Source organism: Neodothiora populina (assembly GCF_041146345.1).
Source record: "Neodothiora populina strain CPC 39397 chromosome Unknown canker_contig_5, whole genome shotgun sequence".
NCBI lineage: Eukaryota > Fungi > Ascomycota > Dothideomycetes > Dothideales > Dothioraceae > Neodothiora > Neodothiora populina.
Window position 1 is genome coordinate 1844449 of NW_027191405.1, and position 23093 is coordinate 1867541.

General features: G+C 52.5%; 8 protein-coding genes across 9 annotated transcripts; 6 read left to right on the top strand and 2 right to left on the bottom strand.

Moving 5' to 3' along the window:
* Positions 1 to 1170: 1170 nt before the first annotated feature.
* On the top strand, positions 1171 to 4666 carry AAFC00_005616 (uncharacterized protein; the record flags this gene model as incomplete). Its single annotated transcript, XM_069345430.1, has 2 exons — positions 1171 to 4586; positions 4642 to 4666. The coding sequence occupies 2 exons, from the start codon at positions 1171 to 1173 to the stop codon at positions 4664 to 4666; spliced, it is 3441 nt and encodes a 1146-aa protein (XP_069203256.1).
* A 3364-nt stretch (positions 4667 to 8030) lies between these two features.
* Positions 8031 to 9917, top strand: AAFC00_005617 (uncharacterized protein; the record flags this gene model as incomplete). The annotated part of the gene is made up of 3 exons (XM_069345431.1): positions 8031 to 8374; positions 8429 to 8627; positions 8688 to 9917. 3 exons carry the CDS (start codon positions 8031 to 8033, stop codon positions 9915 to 9917), a joined length of 1773 nt encoding a protein of 590 aa, XP_069203257.1.
* A 1323-nt stretch (positions 9918 to 11240) lies between these two features.
* On the top strand, positions 11241 to 12261 carry AAFC00_005618 (uncharacterized protein; the record flags this gene model as incomplete). The annotated part of the gene is made up of 2 exons (XM_069345432.1): positions 11241 to 11243; positions 11347 to 12261. The coding sequence occupies 2 exons, from the start codon at positions 11241 to 11243 to the stop codon at positions 12259 to 12261; spliced, it is 918 nt and encodes a 305-aa protein (XP_069203258.1).
* A 674-nt stretch (positions 12262 to 12935) lies between these two features.
* Positions 12936 to 14070, top strand: AAFC00_005619 (uncharacterized protein; the record flags this gene model as incomplete). The annotated part of the gene is made up of 3 exons (XM_069345433.1): positions 12936 to 12984; positions 13074 to 13234; positions 13312 to 14070. The coding sequence occupies 3 exons, from the start codon at positions 12936 to 12938 to the stop codon at positions 14068 to 14070; spliced, it is 969 nt and encodes a 322-aa protein (XP_069203259.1).
* Positions 14071 to 14275: 205 nt separating this feature from the next.
* On the bottom strand, positions 14276 to 15508 carry AAFC00_005620 (uncharacterized protein; the record flags this gene model as incomplete). Its single annotated transcript, XM_069345434.1, has 3 exons — positions 14276 to 15147; positions 15203 to 15392; positions 15476 to 15508. The coding sequence occupies 3 exons, from the start codon at positions 15506 to 15508 to the stop codon at positions 14276 to 14278; spliced, it is 1095 nt and encodes a 364-aa protein (XP_069203260.1).
* A 791-nt stretch (positions 15509 to 16299) lies between these two features.
* Positions 16300 to 17345, top strand: AAFC00_005621 (uncharacterized protein; the record flags this gene model as incomplete). The annotated part of the gene is made up of 2 exons (XM_069348618.1): positions 16300 to 16680; positions 16731 to 17345. 2 exons carry the CDS (start codon positions 16300 to 16302, stop codon positions 17343 to 17345), a joined length of 996 nt encoding a protein of 331 aa, XP_069203261.1.
* Positions 17346 to 20015: 2670 nt separating this feature from the next.
* Positions 20016 to 21263, bottom strand: AAFC00_005622 (uncharacterized protein; the record flags this gene model as incomplete). 2 transcript variants are annotated; one of them, XM_069345436.1, is made up of 1 exon in its annotated part: positions 20016 to 21263. In XM_069345436.1, one exon carries the CDS (start codon positions 21261 to 21263, stop codon positions 20016 to 20018), a length of 1248 nt encoding a protein of 415 aa, XP_069203263.1. The 2 variants fall into 2 exon arrangements, with proteins under 2 accessions (XP_069203263.1, XP_069203262.1); XM_069345435.1 differs by having other exon boundaries at positions 20016 to 21227.
* A 527-nt stretch (positions 21264 to 21790) lies between these two features.
* AAFC00_005623 (uncharacterized protein) lies at positions 21791 to 22702 on the top strand (the record flags this gene model as incomplete). The annotated part of the gene is made up of 1 exon (XM_069345437.1): positions 21791 to 22702. The coding sequence occupies one exon, from the start codon at positions 21791 to 21793 to the stop codon at positions 22700 to 22702; it is 912 nt and encodes a 303-aa protein (XP_069203264.1).
* Between the last annotated feature and the right edge of the window lie 391 nt (positions 22703 to 23093).

Below are 23093 nucleotides of genomic sequence, written 5' to 3' on the forward strand. Positions count from 1 at the left end.
TCGTCGTTCCTTGGGCTCCGTCAGTATGGTCTCTGATATTGAAGGATGGCGAGACTGGATCATGCACTTGCCGCATAGGTCATGTACGATAAGCAGCATTTGATGAGATTTGTGGGCCTGGAGCTGCAGGACAAGGGACACTATACCCACAAGGACTCGGAGAGAGGACTCTACTGTACAAGTACAGTCGAGCACGGCTGCAAGCGGCACGCGTCCGAGAGACATGATTGGGCTCAAGCTTGTTTGTAGTACTTTATGGATGAAAAGCCGTGCTTCGATCTGCACGCACAGGCGTAGTACACAGTACAGATACTGCTTTCACTTTGCGCACCAATTGCAGCCTTTTGCGATGACGCTGGCTGGTTGTTGTATCACGATATTTTGTAGAAGACATACGTCACGGGAGGATCGAAGTACCACCACAACTCTGCATTCACAGTATCTTCATGTGATGCTTATCGATTGCGAAAGTCTTGCTGGAAATGAGCAAAAGCCACTCCGCCCCGCTCGCTGTACAGGCCTTTTAATGTGGAACTTTTCACCATTGGTGTATATTGAGATTCGATGCACATGTTCAATAGGTTACCAGCTACCTTGTGATCCACGAAGCGGCTCCACGCCGCGTACAAGCAGCAGTTCAATGGCCGGCCAGGTACAGGCTGAGCAAGGTTCCTCGTAAGATGCCGCCCTGTAAGTACGTTGTGAGTGGGGAAGCTAGTAATTAAACTTTCAAAACGTAGCTAAGAAATGGACTTTATCGGCGCAGACAGGGCAGTACTGTCGTTGCCATTACTAGATATGGGTACACACTGTTACTCTATCATCCTCTCACAGTGCTTTGCTCTATCGGCTTTATGTGGAGCGTGTCGTTCCACTCCATTGCTATTACTGTGACGGTGCGCGTGTGATTTCTGTACTGCACGGCGGGATGCATTGAGGCGCTACTTGTAGCTCAACATCTCATCTCAGCAGACGTCGATGGTGAGAGAAAAAGGAAGGAAAAGGGAACTACAGTAGTCGACCGACATCCCAAGCAAGCAAGCAAGCAAGCGACCACAAGGGCAGGATCGGAATAGGCACACCCTGTCGTGCTGCATCCCTGCTCTATTCTGTATATTGATACCTGGGTATCAATTAGCTGTACCATTCTTGCGGAATTGTACCTTGACCATGTCGCGACTTTTCAAAGGACGTAGGGGTTCGGCAGCAAGTCAGCAGCAGCAACAGCAACAGCAACCGCAACAGCAGCAACTGCCTTTTACCAACAATGACGTCCAATCTGCCGACTTCCTCAATGATGCAGATACTTCTGCGACTTCCGGATCTGCTGTCATTGACGCTGCGCCTGCCAATCTGAACACCAACCGGGGCCGGTCCAGCTCCATCCTGTCATCTTCTTACAAGACACCGGCTCGATCTTATATTCATCATGCTGGACATGGACACCAGGAGCCAGTCCACTATTCGTCCACGGGCGTGCGTGAGCAGACGGCCGAGCTCTCGTCGTCATTCCTGAGCGAGAGCGACATGCACTCGCGCTTTCCCAAGAGATTCTCCCAAGACTCTCAACCAGCCGCCTTCCGCCGCAGTCTCGACTCGAATCCCTCCAGTCGACATTCGCAAGACTTCTCGCCCGCCCCAAACCGTTCTAGCGTCGCTTCCGATACTGCTTTCGATGCCATTGAGAGAGGCAAGAGGGGTGAGAGAAGACCGACGGCGATCGTGGAACGTCCTGAGCCTGTCTCACCCGAGGAATCGCTGACCCAGCAGTCTCCGCCTCACGTGTCGAAGCTGTCCGAATTGCTGTCTGACGGCGAAACTCCCCCTCAATCACGCGACGGCCCCACTGCCTCAACTCCGCCTCGTGCGCGTCCACAGAGCATGGTCCCGAGCCTCGTCGTGAGCGAGGCCGACAGCGACGCTGCCAACAACGCAACCGAGACGAGCCCTTTGCTTGGTCGGAGGCCGAATTCGTTCCAAAATGGCAAGAGTCTGGATGGTGGCAATGATGAGGTTGACAACGGCGACAATCTTGAACAAGACGACGTTGAGAGACAATCCTTGCATCGATCAGGCACATGGCGCACAATCCAGCATGCTTATCCCTCCCTCAGGAAACTGGTCCTTGACACATACCACACTGCTTCGCACCCCAAGAGCTGGGATGTACGTTCAGCTGCGCGTATCGCTGTTGTGAAGCCAGCCATGGCAATGCCCGCCGTTTTCCTCGGTGTGCTTTTGAATCTCCTAGATGCCCTGTCTTACGGCATCATCTTGTTCCCCTTGGGAGAGGAAGTCTTCTCTGGCATGGGTGCAGATGGTGTCTCCATGTTCTACGTAAGTTGCATCGTTGCGCAGCTCGTCTACTCGTCCGGCAGTATTTTCCGAGGAGGCGTAGGCTCCGAGATGATTGAGGTTGTGCCATTTTTCCACAAAATGACCTACATGATCATCGGCAGCATGGGCGATGAGAACCCCGACGCTCTCCGAGCTACCGTCATCGTCTCCTATGCCATGAGCTCTATCTTGACTGGTGTCGTCTTCTTTGGCCTCGGAAGCGCTCGCCTGGGAACGCTTGTCAACTTCTTTCCGCACAGCATCCTCACAGGATGCATTGGCGGTGTCGGTATATTCCTTTTCGTTACAGGTATTGAGGTATCCGCCAGACTGCCCGGTAACTTTGAGTTCACCGCAGAAGTCTTTTCGCAATTGTTTGAGGCTGACACTGTCGTGCTGTGGCTTCCTCCACTTGGCCTTGCGATCATCTTGCTGACGGTCAAGCACTTCTATGACCGACCTTGGCTCGTTCCCGCTTACTATATTGGCATCACCGTCCTTTTCTACATCGTCGTTGCTGCGACTCCCAAGCTCTCCCTCGATACACTTCGCGGCAAAGGCTGGATCTTTGAGGCCCCTGCAGCTGGAGTTGCCTTCTACAACTTCTATTCCTACTACAAATTCTCACTTGTCGACTGGGATGCTATCTGGGCAACGGTACCTACACAGTTCGCTTTGACCTTCTTCGGTATCCTTCACGTTCCCATCAACGTGCCCAACCTCGCCATGGTTGTGCAGGAAGACAACGTCAGTGTCAATCGGGAACTCATCATGCACGGTCTGTCTAACACACTTTCCGGCTGCCTGGGCAGCATTCAGAACTACCTGGTCTTTGTCAACAGTGTCCTTTTTATCAACACGGGAGGTGACACTCGTCTGGCAGGTTACATGCTGGCTCTCGCCACTTTTGGTTTGTGGGTTGCCGGTCCTGTCGTCATCGGATATGTCCCTGTCATGGTTGTAGGCACCCTGATCTATATGCTCGGCATCGAGCTTGCAATGGAGGCAATGGTGACAACTTATGGCCGCCTTCACCGCCTTGAGTACTTCACTATTGTTGCCATCGCTATCGTCATGGGTTTCTACGATTTTGTTGTCGGAATCGCTATCGGCATTGGCCTCGCATGTCTCGTCTACGTTGTGCAGACATCCAGGAGAACCGTTATCAGAGCAGAGTTCTCAGGCGCTGTTGCTGAATCGACCGTTCGACGCCATCCCCGGCAGCGCGAGTATCTCCACCGTGCAGGTTCTCAAGTTCGCGTAATCAAGCTCGGAGGCTATCTCTTCTTCGGAAGTATTGTTAAGGTAGAAAAGAAGGTTCGGGCCCTGATCGACTCCGAGGCCTTCGCGGCAACTCCTATCCGCTACCTCATACTCGACTTTGACCATGTTACCGGAATCGACTTCTCTGCTGCGGAGGCATTCGGTCGCATGAACCGTATCCTGCACCGTCGAGATGTGAGGCTAGCACTGGCAGGCGTGACCTTGCAAAGCGAAGTGGGTGAGAGTCTGCAAATGGTAGGACTCTTCACCGAATCTGACGATGACGACGCGATACCTTCGCCCAAGGTCTTCGAGAGCCTCAATGACGCACTTGAGTCTTGTGAGAATGAGCTACTCATTATTCTTAACGAGAGGCATGACATGGCTGCTCATCATAGAGACTCCCAGGTGCAATCGATGGGCATTCCAATTGCGACTGGCAATGATTCGTCGCCTGCATTCGACATGAGCGTTGGATCACCGCGTCGTAACTTCCTCGTTGAAGCGGCCACGACTACTATCAGCGAACACCGAAACCGTGATTCGACCCGGTGGAGGAACTTCAAACAACCACTACCTTTGATACTTCAAGCGTTTCAAGGTGTCACCGACAAGAACGAGGATTTCTGGTTCCGTGCCGTCTCGTATTTTGAGCGAAAAGAATATCTCAGAGGAAAGGTCCTCTACAGCCGTGGTGACGAACCGGACGGATTCTACCTCCTGCAGTCGGGCATACTACGCGCCGATTATGATCTCGACCAGGGCAACTACCATGAAAGTATCGTGGCTGGCACGACCTGCGGCGAATTACCATTTTTCAGCGAAACGAATCGGACCGGCACAGTCGTTGCTGAGCTGGACTGCGTGGCATGGTTATTGACACCGGACCGATGGGCTTCGATGCAGAAGGACGACCAAGACGTTGCTGCAGAATTGTTGAAGGTCGGCATGAAACTGAGTGCGGAGAGAATGAACGCAATCACTTCGTGAGTCTCACTACATGCTTTTGAAACACCGTGTGCAGGGCTGACATTGTTACAGATACGTGCTCATCACCGCCAGTTGAGTCGGCTTATTGAGCTGCCTCTAGTATTATAGGTTTCTTTCAGTCAATAACATACCTCAAACCTCCTTTTGTAACAGATCTGTATTTATTTTCGTTGAGATCAGACGGTCCCACGAGGTTTCCAGTGAAAGATCTACTTCGCCAAGTCAAAGATGGATGGGGAAACTTTACCGAAGCAGTCTATATACACATGCACATCATAGATCATGCGGCTTGTTGCGACACTCGATCACAACTCTTATAGGACCCACTGGCTTTACCTGCCAAGAGTGGCACATCAACGCCGAGTCAGACACGAGAATCTTCTACTGGAGATTGTGACTGGCCCTGATGCCTCTCGCTTGATGTATGGCGCCTAATAGGACCTCATTTCGCCATGCCAGTTGCAGCAAAAGGTATGGGGGGTGGCCTGCCACTCGTTATCGCAGTACCGCTACTCGGTCGCAAGCCCGGGTGTAGCCGAGCGAACCACGAAAGATAGACTTCGTCGCTAACCAGACAAGCGAGAACCCTGTGACGAGTCAATCACTCTGTTAATCGCCACGGGGAAGAGAAAGCAACGGAGATCCCCTGATACTGAAATGATGAAATGCTAATTTTCTTCTCCATCTTGTTATGGTCGCAGTATCACTATATCAGCGCAACAATACAGCAAGCTAGATACTGTAAGATGGTACGAGTACGTATACGGAGTAAGACACCTTAAATCAGGCGTTGTACTTATACTTGTACAAGCAGGGAGCTCTTGTACCGAGAACCCTGGCGTCTTGTACTGTCATTGCGAGGGTCCGTCCTGTACCCTGGAGCCCTCGTGTCTGTTCAACGCTCCGGAAGCTAAGTCCCTGAGAAACCCAACCTCTCGTTTTGAGGCCGTGAACGGTCAATTGCAAAGGGTCCGCCGCGAACGGCGAAGGGCTTGCAATACTCAACATAACCTTTTTCGCGCAACAGCATCAGAAGGGGAAACCAATCCACACGATCGAGATCACTTCGGCTCAACTTAAAGTAAGGTTAACACTGCCGCTGCCACTTCGTTTTATCCCACAGACGACAATAACAGCAACAACAACAACAACAACAACAACGCGAAAAGGCCGAGGCTTCTGGCCCGTCCGCGTGGATTCACTCACAGTGAACGATCGTCATTGCCAAATCTGTTTCAGATTGGGGCTGGCAGAATGCAATAGACACTTGCATCTCCCTGACTTTGGCACACACTACAGCAGTAGTAGCTTTCTGTCTTTCTCATGTGAACGCTGCTGCAGTAGCAGCAGCGGCGGTGACAGCAGCGAGCAAATATTGGTCACGAGCACTCGCGCAGGGTCTTCAGTCCCAAGTCCTGTTAGAAAAGGTACACGTTATAACGATCCTGCTTTCACCCGATTGTTCTCCATGGGTCCGAGCGGAAGCAACCACACTAGAAAGCGTGACAGAACAGACATCTCTCCGTAGCTTTTCTTGAGCCTCGGAAAATAGGGCAAAAGCTTCCCTGGCAATGTCGGGGATTCACAGCGCGGGCGGATGCGCTCTCGATATTCGCAATTTGACACGGTACAAGTCTTACAATTTCGAGCGCGAGTCAAGGGGAGAAAAGGCCAGAATTAAACGACAAGCCAGAAAACAAGATCGAGGGACCGACGATCATTTAGGCGCTGCTCGCTATTTGCGGTGAAGCCCTCTCCGTCCGCCACTCCTGACTGACACTGCAACTACTTACCAATTTGCTCTGGGGCAACACCTTAATCTAAAAAACATAACCAGTGACCAAGTTTTCTCTTTGGTGGTCTTGAAATTTCCCCCACATATAATCCCGAGCGCGTACCGCGAAAAGTAACACCTTCGCAAAGACGAGAACCAATCGAATTATGTAAGATGTTCAAAAGGACCAAGGGCAAAAGATTACAATGCGTGTGTATGTGTACCATACTGTACACACGTACTGTTACGTACCTAGTTATCGGCGGGCTCTCTCGAAGGGTGTTATTGGCATGGCATGGCATGGGATCGCTGATCACGCTCCCATGCACATACTGTATGTACATCACATCCTCTACACACCCCCCTCCAGTCACTCCTTCATCCTATCAACCCTCTTATCTCGATCCCAACGGAAACTGGAATCGAACTTTGGTTCTCGTGACCGAAATTTCTTTCGTCCTCGTGAGTAGCAAGTGCGGTTCTTTTGGTAAGATAAACAAGCCAAGTACTAGACCATCGAGCGCGCGCGAGTAGATCAGAGAGACGCACAACAAACGCGGGTTGCAGATGATGTCCAAGTAGAGTGTTGGAGGAGGGGGTCTGTGCACTTTGAGTTTCAGGCGGCGCCGTTTGTTGCTAGTCAAGACATCTCCCCTCGGTCCCTAAGCATAGTAGCTCGACTATTCTTTTTTTCCTTCGGTGAGTGTTTCGGCTTGCGTTACTCAATAAGAAAAAGAGAATTTAGGTTTTAGGAGGATCTTTTTTGGGATTCGAAAATAAGCACCAAGGTGCTCGAGGATCGTAGTTTTCGTAAGATTGCTCGTGTTTCTCTTAATGTTGCCTGACGATGGGAAATTTGGGGGGTGGGGAGGAAAGCCTGAGCCTTGTTCTTACTCGTCAAGATGATGGGAGTTCCAAGTGTGTGCCAGTGTTACAACTGTACGTGTCAGGTGCTGTAGTAGTGAATCTTTCTACCGAGCGCTTATGTCGACGTCTTCAAATTGAAACACGGCCGCTTACAGGCTGTGGACAGTGGTACTGCATGGGCTTTTGTGTGCAAACATACCCGAAGCGGCAGGGATCGACCACGCCTATCCAGCGAAACGCTCTGTGATTGCAGAGTCTCACATCATATCATGAGGCGACCCTAGCAAACCGCTACTGTACTCGGCAAAATAGTAACATGGGCTTGCTTCGAACCAAACCAGCCCAGCCCAGCGCGCCCGCCTGTCAAATTTCATTTCATACCTGAGGAAAAGGGGACCCGGAGTTCAGTCATGGTCTAAGCACAGACATGTGCAGATGCATCTGCCACGCCCTTGCCCCCTATAATCAAAGTAATCTTACCGTCTCTCCCTCTTCCCACACTCTTTTCTACCATTTCTCATCCTTCCAACCAGATCGCCTTACCTTCTTCTATCGTTTGTGAAGATAAGCTGTTTTCCTGTTTGTCTGGATACCAAGAACCCACCAGACACACACACCCTTTTTCCATATCAGGTGAGTAGAAGAGTGTTTTGCAACACAGACCGAATCACCTTCACCTACATTTTACCTTTTCTTCCGCATCTTTTCCCCACCTTTTCTTTGCTGATATCAAAACCTCCACAGATAGCTCTTTCTTGACGTGGCTTGCTACCGATAGTCTCTCTTGCAGCACCACAAAATGTCTGCTCCCGAGGCCACCACCGCATCGCATGCTGCTCCTGCAGACGCGCCAGCAGTCTCAGAGCCTGCTGTTGCACAGCCTGCCGAGACCACCACCACTGCTGCCACTGAGGAGTCTCCTGTCGCAGAGACTGCCGCCACGACTGACGCTGCTGTTGTCGCGGAAGATGCACCTGTAGCTGCAACCGAACTCACTGAGCCCAAGGCAACTGAGGCCGCTGCCGCCGCCGAGACCCCTGCTGAGGAGACGACGACCGAGGGTGCCGTCGCAGAGACTGAGGCCGAGCCCGTCAAGCCTGTCGAGTCAGGTGTGCTCGGCTACAAGGCCCCGGGTCTGATCAAGTGAGTGTTGCAAATATTTATGATCTGACCGAAGAAGCTAATCAGCATGAACAGGAGCTTCAAGTTCTCCAAGAAGTACTTCTGGCTCGGCGAGGAGCCTGTATCTCACGAGAAGCTCACCACTTACCTGCGCGGTGAGAAGCCAGAGGTTGCTCACTCCACCGCAGCCTGGTCCTCTCAGACCGGAAAGGGTCTGCTTTACTTCGCCAAGCACGCAGATGACAAGGCCAACCCAGCCGGCGTCCTGAACCTTGTAAGTTGGCGCAATCCATGCGATGCGATGCAGCAATGCAGAAGTTAACCTATATGACAGTCAGAGGCATTTGACCTCGAGAAGCATGCGCCAACCGAATTCTCCTTCAAGCTGAACGGCCACAAGCACACTTTCAAGTCCGAGGAGGGATCCAGGGATGGATGGTACGTTGCCATCGAGCAGACCATGGCCGAGGCCAAGGCCTCTCAGGACACCGTCATGGGCAGCGAAGGTTACAAGGAGGCTCTTGCTCACCTCGCAAAGCCTGCTGTCGTTGTTGGCGGCGCCTCTGCAGCCGTTGCCGGTGCCAGAAAGAGCGTCGACACCCCCAAGATCGAAGAGCCCGCCCGTGCCGGATCCTCGTCCAGCTCGTCTGACGGTGAGGCCGCTGCCAAGAAGAAGAGCAAGAGCAAGAGTCGCTCGGTGTCGAGAAACAACAAGAGATCGTCCATCTTCGGTAGCTTGCTCGGCAGAAAGGAGGAGCACGATGCTAAGAAGGAGGTCGCAAAGGAAGAGAAAGCAGAGGAGAAGGCAGAGGACAAGGAGATCGCAGTCGAACCTGTAGAGACTCCTGCCGCCGAGTCTTCATCCACACCCGCTCCTCTCGATGCCGAGGCTGTTGCTGCTCGCGCTACTGCTGAGCCCGCTGCCGAAGAGACCAAGCCCGCCGCCGAGACCGAGCCTGCCGTCGCTGCAGCCAAGGAGGACAGACCCAAGGCCCCCTCCAAGAGAAACTCGCTCTTCGGTTTCTTCGAGAAGGTCAAGAGCCCTTCGCAAGAGAAGAAAGAGAGCGAGGTTGCCCCAGTCGTCCCTGCAAAGGAAACTGCCATCTCGGCCGAGCCTCCTGTTCTTCCCGAACCCACAAGCCTGGAGACTTCAGCCGAGCCCACTGTCGTCGAGCCTGTCACTCCGGCCGCGGAGAATGCAGCTAAGCCCGAGGAGGTTCCCACTCAGGCCAATGCCGACAAGGCCACCACTCCCAAGGAGTCGCGTCGCAAGTCATACTTCGGCACCCAGAAGATCTCATCTCTGTTCAGAAAGCCCAGCCAGATGCGTGACAACAAGAAGGAGAACGTTGCACCCGCCTCCGAGGACAAGGCTCCCGAGGTCCCTGCCATCGCTGAGAGCAGCGAGGTCAAGGCCGAGGATGCTCCCGTTGAGACATCGGCCCCAGCTACCGCCACTGAGACCAAGGCCGAGGAGACCCATGCCAGCGCTGCTGTGCCAGAGACGATCGCCCCCTCGCACGAGCAGGACAAGAGCGCACCAGTTGTCTCTACCGCTGCGTAAAGTGGTGGCATGATCCGAGCCACGACGGGTGAATGCGACTGCAGCCAACAGGTCGATCTGGCCACTGACTCATGATGGAGAGGCGGTCGCGGAGCGAACTTTGGTCTGGAGATCGAAGGTGTCGTCTTCGCGACTCTATAGAGATACCCCCCTTTTGACGCGCCGACTGTCTTGACTGCGAGTCTTGTACTTAATATCCAACTCTCGCCACTCCTTTTATCACAACGGAAGAGGCGCGCAGAAGAGGCAGTCGCCAAAGAGGTCAATCTGTGTTTTCTTTGTTTTTACATTTCCTGCTTTCTGCCTTTCCTTTTGCTATCAGTCACTGCTTTCCTTGCACTTGATTGCTTTTCTCTTGCTATGGTTTTTTTTGTCATTCTTCATCGCGAATACCCGTGATACCCTGTCCTGTCCAATCGGTTTCTTTGCGAATGGGTTATTGAAGGATCACCTAGCTAGGAAGGCTGGGTCGTTGGGCCTGGGAGGGGAGGAGGATTATATGGTGAGAGATGGAAGCCTGGCGGTGACGCATATGTTCCTGCCTCGTTAGATTGTAATCGAAATCGAATACTACGATCCTTTGATGCTACACGTTCTGCGAGTCTTGCGCAAGTGATTCTCTATGTTCGCGATTCACTCTCGCGGAGGATACAGAGGCAAGGTAGGTTTGAAAGTATCAAGAAGGAGGGAGAGAATTGATTGAGCGAGTGGGGCCAATCACCGGCTTCGGATCCTTGCGGCGCGGCGATGTGAGGAGAATGGACGCAAGTCTAGACCGCCGCCCGCATATCCGTCGAATACTGTGCCGTGCGGTATCGTAATGCACTTTCAGCATTCTCATAGAATAGGTACTGTGCAAGTAGATTACTATGTAAAGTAGGATCCTCAGACATCTCCCGCCGGCTAAGAAAAGAACATGACTATAGTGTGTCACTGGTAACACACACACACATACATCCTTTCATCAACCGCTACAGCAACAACATCAACCAGACCATATCTCTGTACATACAACAGTCACGCTCGAGTGTCCCTCGTTCGACTCAAAAAAAAAGATTCATATCATCGAACTATCTCGCCACTCCCCTGTCTCCGCAGCCAAACTCCGCAGCCAATATCTAAACCCGCAGAAAGACTCCTGGCTCGCAATCTCACATCAATCTTGTACATATCTTTCTTCTGCACTACCAAGAACTCACCTCGCCATCGAGTCCGGATAATCGGCAATAATCCTACAGCACTCCATCACGCGACACAGACGAATCTATTACCCCCGACTTTCTTTTAATTTTTTCAATACAGTATGAATCAGTGAGCAAGACAATGGTGAGAATCAGGCCCTCTTTTCATTTCATATTTGTTTCCTATACACAACACGCTGTCTGTGATGTGCGCGCATGCGACAAATGACTGAGTCGAGCGAGCGCAGGGCTGCACATCTTCCCGCGAAATTGGCGATCATGCAGACGCCTCACCCCTCCAACCTGCGCGATCCGTGAACGTCGATGCGACCGGCCACGCTGGCGGAGATCCTTCGTCGTCGACACAAGCAATCTCCGAAGGCGCGGCCTCTCTGTCTGGTTCAATCGATCATCCCCCACGATCACGGTCCTCGCGAAACAACAACGATGCTTCGGCGAATGCTCGACCCAATCAGCCCCTGCGCCTGCCTCTGCCCGTGGCGAACTCGCCGGCCTCGTTGACTCTCCACCCATGGACCCACAGAGAACTAGAGCGACAGCGCGAAGCCTTTTTCGAAACCAGAGTGACAGGCACCGTGGAGACTTGGGCTACCCTCAGGCTCGTCTGTGATATGCTCCGCGCTGGAAACGTGGCTGGCGCTCAGGGTATACTGGACGCCAGCGGACTCACCTGCCCTACTGGAAGCGTTGTTGCAGAGCGACAAGCCACGCGTAACGGGCGGACGAGCAAGAAAGGCGGAGTGTACGATGACAAGGGTGTGCTCTACGGTGTTCCGGGCTGGATAGTCGCCGATCCAGAAGATCTTGTCAAAGAAATTGTCGACGAGGATCACGATGAAAAGGCAGGCGATATAGACCACTTGACCGCGGGCAGTCATGTGGCAGAAAAAGGCGAGTCGCCAGAAGACTATATCGGAGAGCTGGTCAAAGTCAAGGCTCGACTGTCCGGGAAAGAAACCGATGTCGTTGTCACCGTAGGCCGTGAGCAGAAGATTGGAGTGGTGGTAAGCAAGATCAAGGACAAGGCCAAGGTCGACAAGCTACGATTGGTGCACATGGGCAAGATGCTTGGAGAGAACGAGAAGCTCTCCGACACTGCATGGGCGCCTGGTCACGTCTTCAATGCCTTTGTCTTCGAGTGATGCGTCTGTCTTTTGAAATATTCACGTTCATTTGTCTTTTTGGGGGGTAGGATTTCCCTTTTCATTGCGTCTATGTTTCATTTGTCGTTTTTTTCTTTTTACTATCGATAGATCGTCATAATTCCGCATAGCATAGCATTGGAGCGAGGGGAACCAAGCGCAGGCGTAAATGGGTTGGGGGCCGTGGGAAAACGGGCGGCATTCTTTTACCTTTTCCTGCCTTGTTCCTTTTATTCGTACGTTTGTATATGGATCTATACCATAGGCAGTCAAGATGGCTTCTCTCGAGCATTTTATAGCAGGCACAGTCTATTTTCCAGTCACTATATTGTTGAAGCAAGCACACAGCAAGACGCCCATCAATTTGGAGTGAATTCGGAAAGCACTATATGGAGTGCCACAAGGATGTACCAGGAAACACACGGTGGCTTACAGTACACAATACATGAACGTGCGATGTGATGCCAACAAGTATCATGCATGCTTATGGACGTGTTTCATACTATCACTTTCATACTACCGCCAATTCAGTTGGGTTAACAAAAGTCAGTGATCATCAGTATGCTTAGTGCTTTAGTGATCAACCACTCCTCTTGGCACATTCATCTCCATCTTCTCCAAAACCACAATTGTTGATCGAACAGCTGCAACTACGACGACCACGATGGAATGTTATGCCAAAGTACATCCCGCCTCGTAAATCAGGGCCACATCGTATAGCCGGTAAATTCATAACTCTCACTTCTTCTTCGTCGTTCTTGCTACAAACATCGAAGAACCCACGGACTGATATACCTTTCGTGAATAACCAGCAATCGCACTGTATCGAGCTCTCCTTGTGCGATGCGATACGGCACAGGTTGCCAGTGAGCACCGCTCGACTCTGCGCAATGTGATTCGGAACAAATTCAGGAGCAATGCCAATTTGCAGAGCACGGTTCTGCTCAGGAATGCTTTCACTGCCGGACATGAGGTATATTGCTCTTTCTCTTCGATTTGGTCCATGTATATCTCTTGCGTCTCTGACTATTCCACTCTGCCATCTCACAGGCACTCGACCATCTGCACTTCTCGGCCACAGGTCGTCAAGAAAGCACGTCGTATCTCGCAGACTTGATATCGCGACTCCCAGCCCACATGGCGAAACCCCCTCCACGCGCGCAGCCCGCACCCACCGAGAAGCCAGCATCTCGTCCTCCCCTAGCGACAGGATGGGAGAACAGCGCCCTCGCCGCCCGTCCCCGCCCGCTGTCCCAACTCAAAGGCGGTAAGCGCAACATCCCCGTTCTGGTCTCGGCGAATCGCATCCCGATCTTGCGCACTCAGAAGCCTGTGTCGCATGCGCTGTCGGTGTATATCCATGCCCGAGTGGTGCAGAGACAGCGCAGACATGATAGGCGGTGGGAATTGATGGAGGCTGCGCGCGTCGCTCAGGGCGAGGATCTGTGGGATAGGGAGATTGAGCGGAAGTTGCAGGAGGCGCGAGATGCCGAGGAGGATGGGGATCAGGCGGGGGAGGAAGAGGAACAGTCGTCGACGAGCAAGCTGGTTAGTGGAGGGGCGAGAGAGCCCTCGTGGGAGTCGGAGATCCAGCGCGCGTTGAAAGAGGTCGGCAAGTCCTTGCTGCGCGAGGCCGAGAAGAATAAGTCCTGGGCTGCGAAGATGGTCGAGCTCATTGATCGCGAAAAGGAAACGGCCGAGAAGGAAAGGAAGGAACGGAAGATGATGCGCAATCAAGAACGCAGGGACAGGAAATTGATGCGAGATACTGAGACCGCGGAGTCAGATAAGCCGAGTTCAAGTGCATAGCTTGCATATACCCTCATCGCACTCGACGGTCAGGTGAAATCTGCCAGTTCTCCTTGATGGACCTCCGGCGTCACCTGATAGCATACGAAAGTATCGAAGTCATGATTCCTCTATTTCCAAGCCTGTGATCGCTCACAACAACATCTACAACATCACACGATTCATGCTATATACACATCATCAGAGATCCAAATCGTATCTTTCCTCAAACAATGTCCTCTTCGTCCAAGACGACCCCGTTCCTCCGCGCCAGATACACCCTTCCAGTCTCATAGGTGCCAAGATACAACCCACTTCCGACCATCGTCCACACGGCTCTGAGCGCGCCTCCACGGAAGAGCCCTTTCGTGCCCTGATCACGCATGATCTCTTTGGCAATCGCCCAGCTGCCTTGTCGCTGCTGCGAAGACTTCGAGGCATTCTCTACGGCGTTCTGCAGGCCTTCTTTGCCCGCTTGAGCGCTCTTGCCCATGGCGTCGACGATCCCTGAGGATGAAGTGCCTTTGCTCAACGATGATGATGATGACATTACGTTGCTGCTGGTAGTAGTAGTCTGATCCTTGGGCGAGCTGTCCGCTGCGCCGAGCATTATGCGCGTCTTGATCACGTCGACTGGCGTCGTGATGACAGCCGCCACACTGCCCGCCGACCCGGCACTGATGGCCGTGATGAAGCCGCCCTCGAACGTCGTGTTAGTCCTCGTGCCCTTGTCGTCTCTATGCTGCTTGATGGCCTCCTTCAAGCGCTCGAACATGGGAAACTGCAGGGCTGTGAAGGGTAGGTTGCGGCCCGCCAGCGCTGTATATCCTCGCCAGAGCGCTAGTGGGTTAGACTTGAACTTGGCCAGGGTCTGCAAGGTCGCGTTGCCGTTGGTCGATTTGCTGGAGTCGACCATTTGCGCATTTTGCTTGATCACTTCGGCCGGGGTAAGGATGGCACATGATACGAGCTCTGCGATTGACGACGACGCCGAGTGGATGAATGGCTGTGGTAGGAGATGGGTAGAGCCGGACAGGACCGGGTTGTGTTTGGTCAGTGCCGACTTGATGCCCTCGTACGTCGTGAAGAACGCTCCTGCTGGACAAGGTCAGTGTCTCATAGCATCTCGGCATTGGGCTTACATGATGCTCACAAGATGGTAGTGTGGCAATAATCACACTGCCTACACCTTGGTATAAACCACGGAACAAAGCCCGCTTGTTCACGGCATTGGTCGATGTGTCTACAAAGAGACGTGCATAATCAGGCGACTGCCAGCGAGTCTTGAGTGTGTCCAAAGGATAAACAAGTAAATCTACTGTGAAAGCTGCTGCTGCTCCAGCCTGGTGAAGTGTATACGAGTAAGCAGATAGCCCCAATTGGATGGCTTTAGGGGAGCACCAAAGGGAGAGCGGGGCAATCTTACAATCCAGATATCCCATCCGGTGTTCCCTGACATTTGGGCTAGGTCAACAACAAAGCGAAGGTTACAATTGTTTCGTACACAACACTTATTCTGTAGAATGTATTTGTGTCTTAGGTACTTAGGTTTATAACATCTGTGGATCATGCATGTCGTCATGTCCCGGCCATGACTCGTGCTGCAGACTACATCGTGTGGGGAGCTTTTTGAACGTCTATATCACTACATCACTCAGACCTCTTGCGACACTTATTCGTTCTCTTATTATTGTATATCTCTCGCTCCATCGATGCTAGTAGCAATATTGCGAAGCGTATGAGGAGACTTGAGTGAATGTACGGAGATCTGGCTTTGTCAAGCTTAGAATCTCTTGGTCAACTTCAACCTTTCATCGATTTTGAATAGACTCGACCAAAATTGTGAACATGACAGTGGAGATATGCCTTTGTGATGCCAAACTGTCTAGGCCGTACAATGGCTCCGTTTCTTGGACATAGCACACCAAAGTAGCTTTCTGTAGTAGGTTAATGAGGTGCTTGAAAACTGGTGCAAGTAGATCCTCGGCGACGCTGCACTGAAGGACGTTACTGCCTGATCGAGATACAGTTTGTTTCACGCGCCTTCCAATTGTTGGTTACCTTTCCTTTGCTCTCTCGTGCTCCATTCTGCTTATGTGCCTGCACCTACACACCTGTATCTCTGATTTTGTTGTCTGACTTCTTGCGCCATCGCCTTCTCACTTATTCACCTTCTTTCACTTGTTCCCTCGCCACCTTCAGTCACGTCACTCCAAATTCTATCGTATCATCCCGCAGTATAAGGTGACCATGAGTGCGGCACGCCCCAGCTCTGGACCCCTCACGTTCTTTGAACGCATGAACTCGCTCAAGGGTTCTGAGGGAAATGTCTCTGCTGGAAACACGATTGCTAGCCACGTTGCCCAGGAGAATGCTGAGCACGATACGCGTATTCTCAAACAGCTCTGGGAGCCGGCACAACAGCCTTCGCCGACTACTCCGAGGACCCTTCCCGGCTCAAGTGACGAGTCCGACAAGGCAGGCTCTTTGGCACAGAGTCTGCACTCGCCTCGGCCTGTTCGCTCACAGCATGACTCTGATCCTGAGACTCTGGCTCAACCGATGAATGCCCACGAAGCCCCCTCGAAGCCTGAGGCTCAGCAGTGGACTTTCGCTTATCCTCGCAGCGATGTAAGATGTGGCGTATGACATCCGTGACGATTCTGTCTGACTTATTGTAGGAGAAAGAAAATACTGCACCTACGTCTGCAACCAGCATGAGCAGTCATGATCTCGGCGCACTAAAGTCAAAGACTCCAGCTGAACCGGCCATGTCTCCTAAGGCTCTTTCCGGACCTCATCGCAGATTTGCCGCTCAGGTCATCAGCAAGAGAGTAGAGAACGCTGCTAAGCCGCCCAGTCCGGCCACTCGGGATGTAGTCACCATCACCAGTCCTGCAGTGACCGAGTTACCCGGAGCAAACGTGGAGGAGTCAAGTTCTCCTCAAATCAGTCCTCCCCAATTCAACCCCCTGGCCGCTTTCAAACCACGTTTCGATTCCGACGACGAAAGTAGTAGGGGCCAGCCTTCCGTGGTCCAGGCTAGCGCCAGCGTATCCACAAACCGGGATGAGATGGATCGAACCATGGAAGATAGTAGCGTAAGCCCAAATTTGACTGACTCGTTCACGGCTCACGGTGATCAGACCGTTGCCGCAGATCTAGCTGCCGCGTACAGCAGGCTGTCTTTCACGTCAAACCAGAGCAGTTGCGAGAAATCTACTAAAATCCACTCAGACTACTCCGCAGGAATCCGTCAAACAAGCCCAGAAATGCTCGGTCCGGGAGCTTCATGACCTTGTCAAGACTACGACTGAGCCGCACGACCTCAATATTCTTCAGGTCATCAATTTCGAGGAGCGGTTCGAAGACATGGACTGGCGTCTCAAGCAGCTGGAAAAGGTTTCAAACATTGGTGGAAATGGTGGGGTCGACTTTCCGGTGAACATTCGATTCCGTCAGTGTCATCTGTCTTCTCTGATACATGACTAAACTGACAAAAAGAATAGCATCTATAAATCTACCGATTGAAATCGACATCGCAGCTCATCAGAAAATGTGGGACGTTCTTCAGACGGTCAGGAGAGCTACTGGCCAGCGCTACGTCTACTGCGTCTTCAAACACTTGGGCCACGTTCTCGATATGGACAAACGTGTTGGGGATTATGCAGTCAGACCCGGAGACGACCTGTACCTCGCTCAGCAACCCCCACCAGCAGGCTCGACTGCGCCTGAGCGTTACTAGATGCAGAGTGAATGCTCGAGAGTTTTCTCGCTGGGAATAGTGGAGAATGAGTATCTGAGAAGTGGTCCTATCTCGGACATGGAACTGCACGTTCTCGGGTCGATGAGAGGGTTTACAGTGCTGTTTGCTGTAATCTTACCCCATGATTCTGTCGCTGGTTGCGAATGTATTATAGATCTCTAATAAGACAGCCAAGGACCAAATATGACTGCGTTTCGAATAAGTTGTCATCGACGACCGAATCGTGTTTTGTGCATTTTGCCATGATATATGTATCATAATCACCTACCTTAGCCTTGTAATTATCGAAGCATCTCTGAGCGCCAACAGACAAAAGTTTGCTCCCAAGAGCCAGGGGAGTGTGAAGACGCGCTTGACCGAGTTCCGAGTCGGAGGATATGACGTCTCGATGCAGGACAGAAAAAACTATTTCCTGTCGACACGCATATAGGACACCTCGGACAGGTTACTCTGACACAGTAGGCACGAGCAATGCACAAAAAGCCAACAGCACAAGACTTCCTTTTTGTGGTGGAGTCTACCTACCTGAGGTACCTACCTAGTATACGGCGAAGAAAGCCCCTGAATCAGCAACACACTCCCAACGAACCTGTCAGGCGGGGGTGTCTGGACCGACGGCCAGGACGATATCATAGCTTACCTACCTAGCTCCTGAACCTGCTCTATCTCGTGTCACGTCCTCTTTCCACGTCCATTTCAGTGAATAGAGAACGGGAGAAAGTAACCGCGGCCACAATAATGGATGACCTATCGTCGTCATTGACGTCTACCGACTTCTCGACGACATCGGCCAGACCAGTGCCGAATGTGGCATCCAAAGCGCCCTCAATCCGCCGCCTTTCAAGCCTAGCAACGACAATTCCCTTGAAGACAGCAGCGACGGCACCAGGCATCATCATCTCGCCTCTCGAAGGCATGTCTGGACGCGGTGCTGGGAGCGCCATGGGCTATTCTGCGGCGGGTCCATCTTTCATTCCTGCTCTGAGCGATAATGTCACCTCTAGCGATAGTGCTAGGAAGGACAGTGCTAAAGATGCTAATGGCGCAAGCGCATCCAGCATCGCGACTCTGCTAGCTCGCACGAATCAACAAACCCTCTCCGGCGCGGTCTCGAATCTAGCGGATCTAGTGGACAGTGAGCAGGCTGCCGTGGCGCGGTTCAAGGCAAGATATGCGCGTCTTCAAGAAGACTTTCTGAGGATGAGTGATGAGATGGAATCACTGCGGACCGAAGCTGCAGCTGCAGCAGCTGAATCTGCAGCAAGAGAAGCTGTTTGGCAATCGCAGCGGATTGAAATAGAAGCAGTGTTAGCAGAAGCAGCAGCGGTATCAGCTGTTCTCAAGACGAAGGACGGAAAAGCAACGAGAAGTCAGCCCGACAGCGGCACCGCACCGCCTCGCCGGGGCAGAAAAGGACAAGCATGCGACAGAAACAGAAACGCGCATCGACGACCTGGCCCGCTTCCAGAACGAGGACCGTCTGAGTATAGAGAAGATAACCAAGGACTTCAAGGCGTTTGAGAGCAGACATGTCGAGATGGCGAATCGGACCAAAGTCGTCGAGCATCGGCTTGCGAGGGTTGAGCGGCGCATTGATGAGTTATGATGGCTTGACGAGGCAATGTGAGCGAACGGGAATGGTGTTGATTGAGGTTCTTTCCCTCGTTTCTATGGTGATTATGAGTGAGGAGATTGGGGCCATCGGGGGTTGAGTTCTAGTTTATGCTCCGTAGAAATGGTGTGGGATATGAGAAAGAGGAAGACCTGGGACGAAGCAAACCTCGGTCTGCTACACAAGACATGTGACGACTTGACCAACATAGAAAAAGGAGATGCAAAAGTACGTTTACCGGAAGAAAAATGGGTAGTCGCCCACAGGGAAATGCTAAGGTGAGATAAGGTAGATACATGTGAAAGTTGGGGTCTTTTCTAATTTCATACATACAGCATGATATACGTGCGGAGATGATTCTTTTTTCTTTCATTTTTCTTCTGCTCTTTGCTTCCTCTGGGGCGATTGATCCATAAATCGACGCTTGGTTGTGCCGTGCTCTTTCTCTTCTGCTGGCAATAACGTACGAAGCGCTGCAATATGAGAAGCAGAAACAAATGCTGGAATTTGATGGTACAGGCCGAGGATCTTCGCATCGATGCACAAGAGTGTTTCGATCAACAAGTCAGATCACGAGACGGAAACCCCTCATCGCTTGTTCTTGGTCTCCTCGAAGCTGTCCAGGACGCTCTGGGTGACGCTATCCTTGGACTGAGGTTCTGATTGCTCGTTTTGTTGCTTTGAGTCAGAGGAGCCAACCTTGGTGGTCAGCGTCCTCGCCTGGCTCTCCGACACTTTGCCATAGACACCCATTGCGGTGGCGATCATGCCGCCAATGTCGCCGACGTTACCAGGAACGACGACCGAGGTGCCCTCCTTGGCTAGGTTCGCAAAGGCATCGACGTACTTCTCCGCGACACTCAGCGACACGGCGGCGTTTGCGCTGGCTCCGCGGGTGGCAATGGTCTGGGCGACAGCGTCGATTCCTCGGGCGGTGGCGGTGGCCTTGAGCAGGATGGCCTCGGCCTCACCAGATGCCGTGTTGATCTGCTCGGCCTTGAGAGCCTCGGAGGCCAGGATGACGCTCTGTTTTCTTCCCTCGGCGATGTTGATGGCGCTCTGTCTCTGACCCTCAGACTCCAAGATCTCCGCTCTTTTGCTTCTTTCGGCAGTGACTTGTCGATGCATGGCCTCGACGACGCCGGCGGGAGCATGGATGTCTCTGATCTCATATCTGAGACAGGTGACACCCCAGTCCTGCGCTGCTTCGTTGATGGCGGCTGTGATGTTTGTGTTCAAAGCGGCGCGCTCCTTCAACACGTGGTCGAGAGAAAGCTGGCCAATCTCGCTGCGCATCGTGGTCTGGGCGAGCTGAGAAATGGCGTATTCGGCATCCTCGACACCATACGAGGCCTTGTAAGGGTCGAAGACACGAGTGTAGAGGACTCCGTCGAGCTCGAGAGTGACGTTGTCGGCGGTGATGGCGGACTGCGAGGGGATCTCGAGGGCGACTTCTTTGAGAGACTTGACGTAGGCGATGCGGTCGATGACAGGCATGAGAAGAGCCAGACCCGGTTGCAGGATCCTGTGGAACTTGCCCATGCGCTCGACGATCCATGCTGTCTGCTGAGGCACAAACTTGACGATGGTGTTTGCGGGTAGGGATGGCTTCTGAAAGTACGACACCGGAGGGCCGCTGCCACTCATTGACGAAGACGAGAAGGGCGCAGACAGGGGCGACGATGGCGAGCTCGTAAAGGGTCGTCTGGAGTTGTGTCTGCTGTTGGCCAGCACTGCCAGTGAGCGGCGAGAGGGAGTGCGGCGGGAGCTGCGCAGGACACTGCCCATGTTGTGCTCCATTGTCGCCAGAGTGGCTGCCGTCAATGTCGGAGCCATGGTTCTCGACGATGGGTAGATGTGGTTGAATGGACAGTAGTGAAGGAGAGATGGAGAGATGATGGAATGCTGCACCTCGCAGACGCCAAGGGTGGCACCAGCTACCTACCTTAGGTAATTACCTAGTATCGTACTTGTACCTTCCTACTTCTAAAGTGTGGAGACGGACGCCTGCCTATTCTGAGGGAACCGGTAGGTAGTCACCAAGGTATTGGTCACTCTCTACTATGAATGCAGCAGTCCACCAACATATCCATGCCTGATGGAATCTGATTATAGCGATTGAGATCATGATTATCTAAAGTACTGTGTTGTAAGGTAGCCATCACTCATTATTGTGACCGACTGACTCATGTTCGACGCATCGCATCTCAGACCCGTAATCAGCCATCACGGCGGCCAAAACACGGAGGTGAGCTCGGACCATCACATCTGAAGTCATCGCCATCTTATACATTATTATAGCTTCCATTCTTCTTTCGCAAGCATGCCGTCCCATGTTTTCGTCCAGCTCACACCTCTAAGCCATGTCGGAATACTGGAAGTCGACTCCAAAGTACTGGTGCAAGTTCTGCAGCACTTTCGTGCGAGACACGAACCTAGAGAGAAAGTCGCACGAAGCCACCCCGAAGCATCAGTCCGGCATCCAGCGATCCCTGCGGAACCTCCACAAGAACACCGAGCGCGAGGAGCGCGACAAAGAGAGAGCCAGAGCCGAGGTCGCGAGGCTCAATGGCTTAGTCGGCGGAAATGCAGGTTCAAGCTCAAGCTCAAGCTCAAGCGCTGCGCAGCCGGGCTCCAAGCCGACCACCACCACACGCTCCGCCACGGGCGCCGCCGCTGCCCCACCTCCCAAAGCGAGCATCGAGGAGCGCAAGCGGCAGATGGGACAGTTGGCTGCCATGGGCATCGCTGTGCCTGAGGCATACAGGAAAGAGATGGCCGTCGGAGGAGAGTGGACCACAGTATCCGAGACGCCCATCTACCACAAACCCGCCATAATCAAATCAGAAGACGACGACGATCTCGACTCGAAAGAATCGACTGCGTTCGGTGTCAAGAAACGAAAGTTGGACGAAGACGAGTTGGAGGCAGAAGAGGTCGCTAGAAAAGGATGGGGCTCCAAGTTCAAGACTTATCCCAACAAGAAAGCCAAGGAAGAAGATCTGGATGCCTTGCTGAGCGGTGCACTGAACAAGAAGCCTGCAATCAAGTCTGAAGATATGTCGGACGCAATCAAACAGGAAGACAACATCACATCAGATCCAACACCAAATGTTACAGGAGATTCCGTCGCGGCGCTCAAGAAAGAGGAACCCTCAGGAGAATCTGCACTTGACGCCGTTCCAGACATCAACCAGGCCAGTGACCCGCTGAAGCAACAAGCAGAGGCCTCGGAACCACCGGTGGTGTTCAAGAAGCGCAAAGGAAAGCGATGAACATGAAATCACTCTTCTATCCACATATAACAGTCCGTCGGACATGACAGCATGTCAACATCAATAATCATGTCACCACGCAACAGCTCAAAGCATCGAGAGTCTTCACAAAGAAGACGAAGAGAAGACTTGAAGTCACTCTTCCAGGGGGCACTCTCGATCGCCGCTGTCCCCTCAACGCAGCCCCAAACTGGATACCGACATAACTATGCGGTCGATATATGGACTGGAGTCTATGTCGTCAAGCCAGATCTCCTGCCGTGGCGCAGAAGAAGGCGAGAAGTATTGGTGAGGGGGTCTGCGAAGCTACCGCATGCATACATGTGCGCATGGCTTCACAGCAACGAGTAGCATAGAAAGTATAGGGTACCATATCACATACGATATTCGA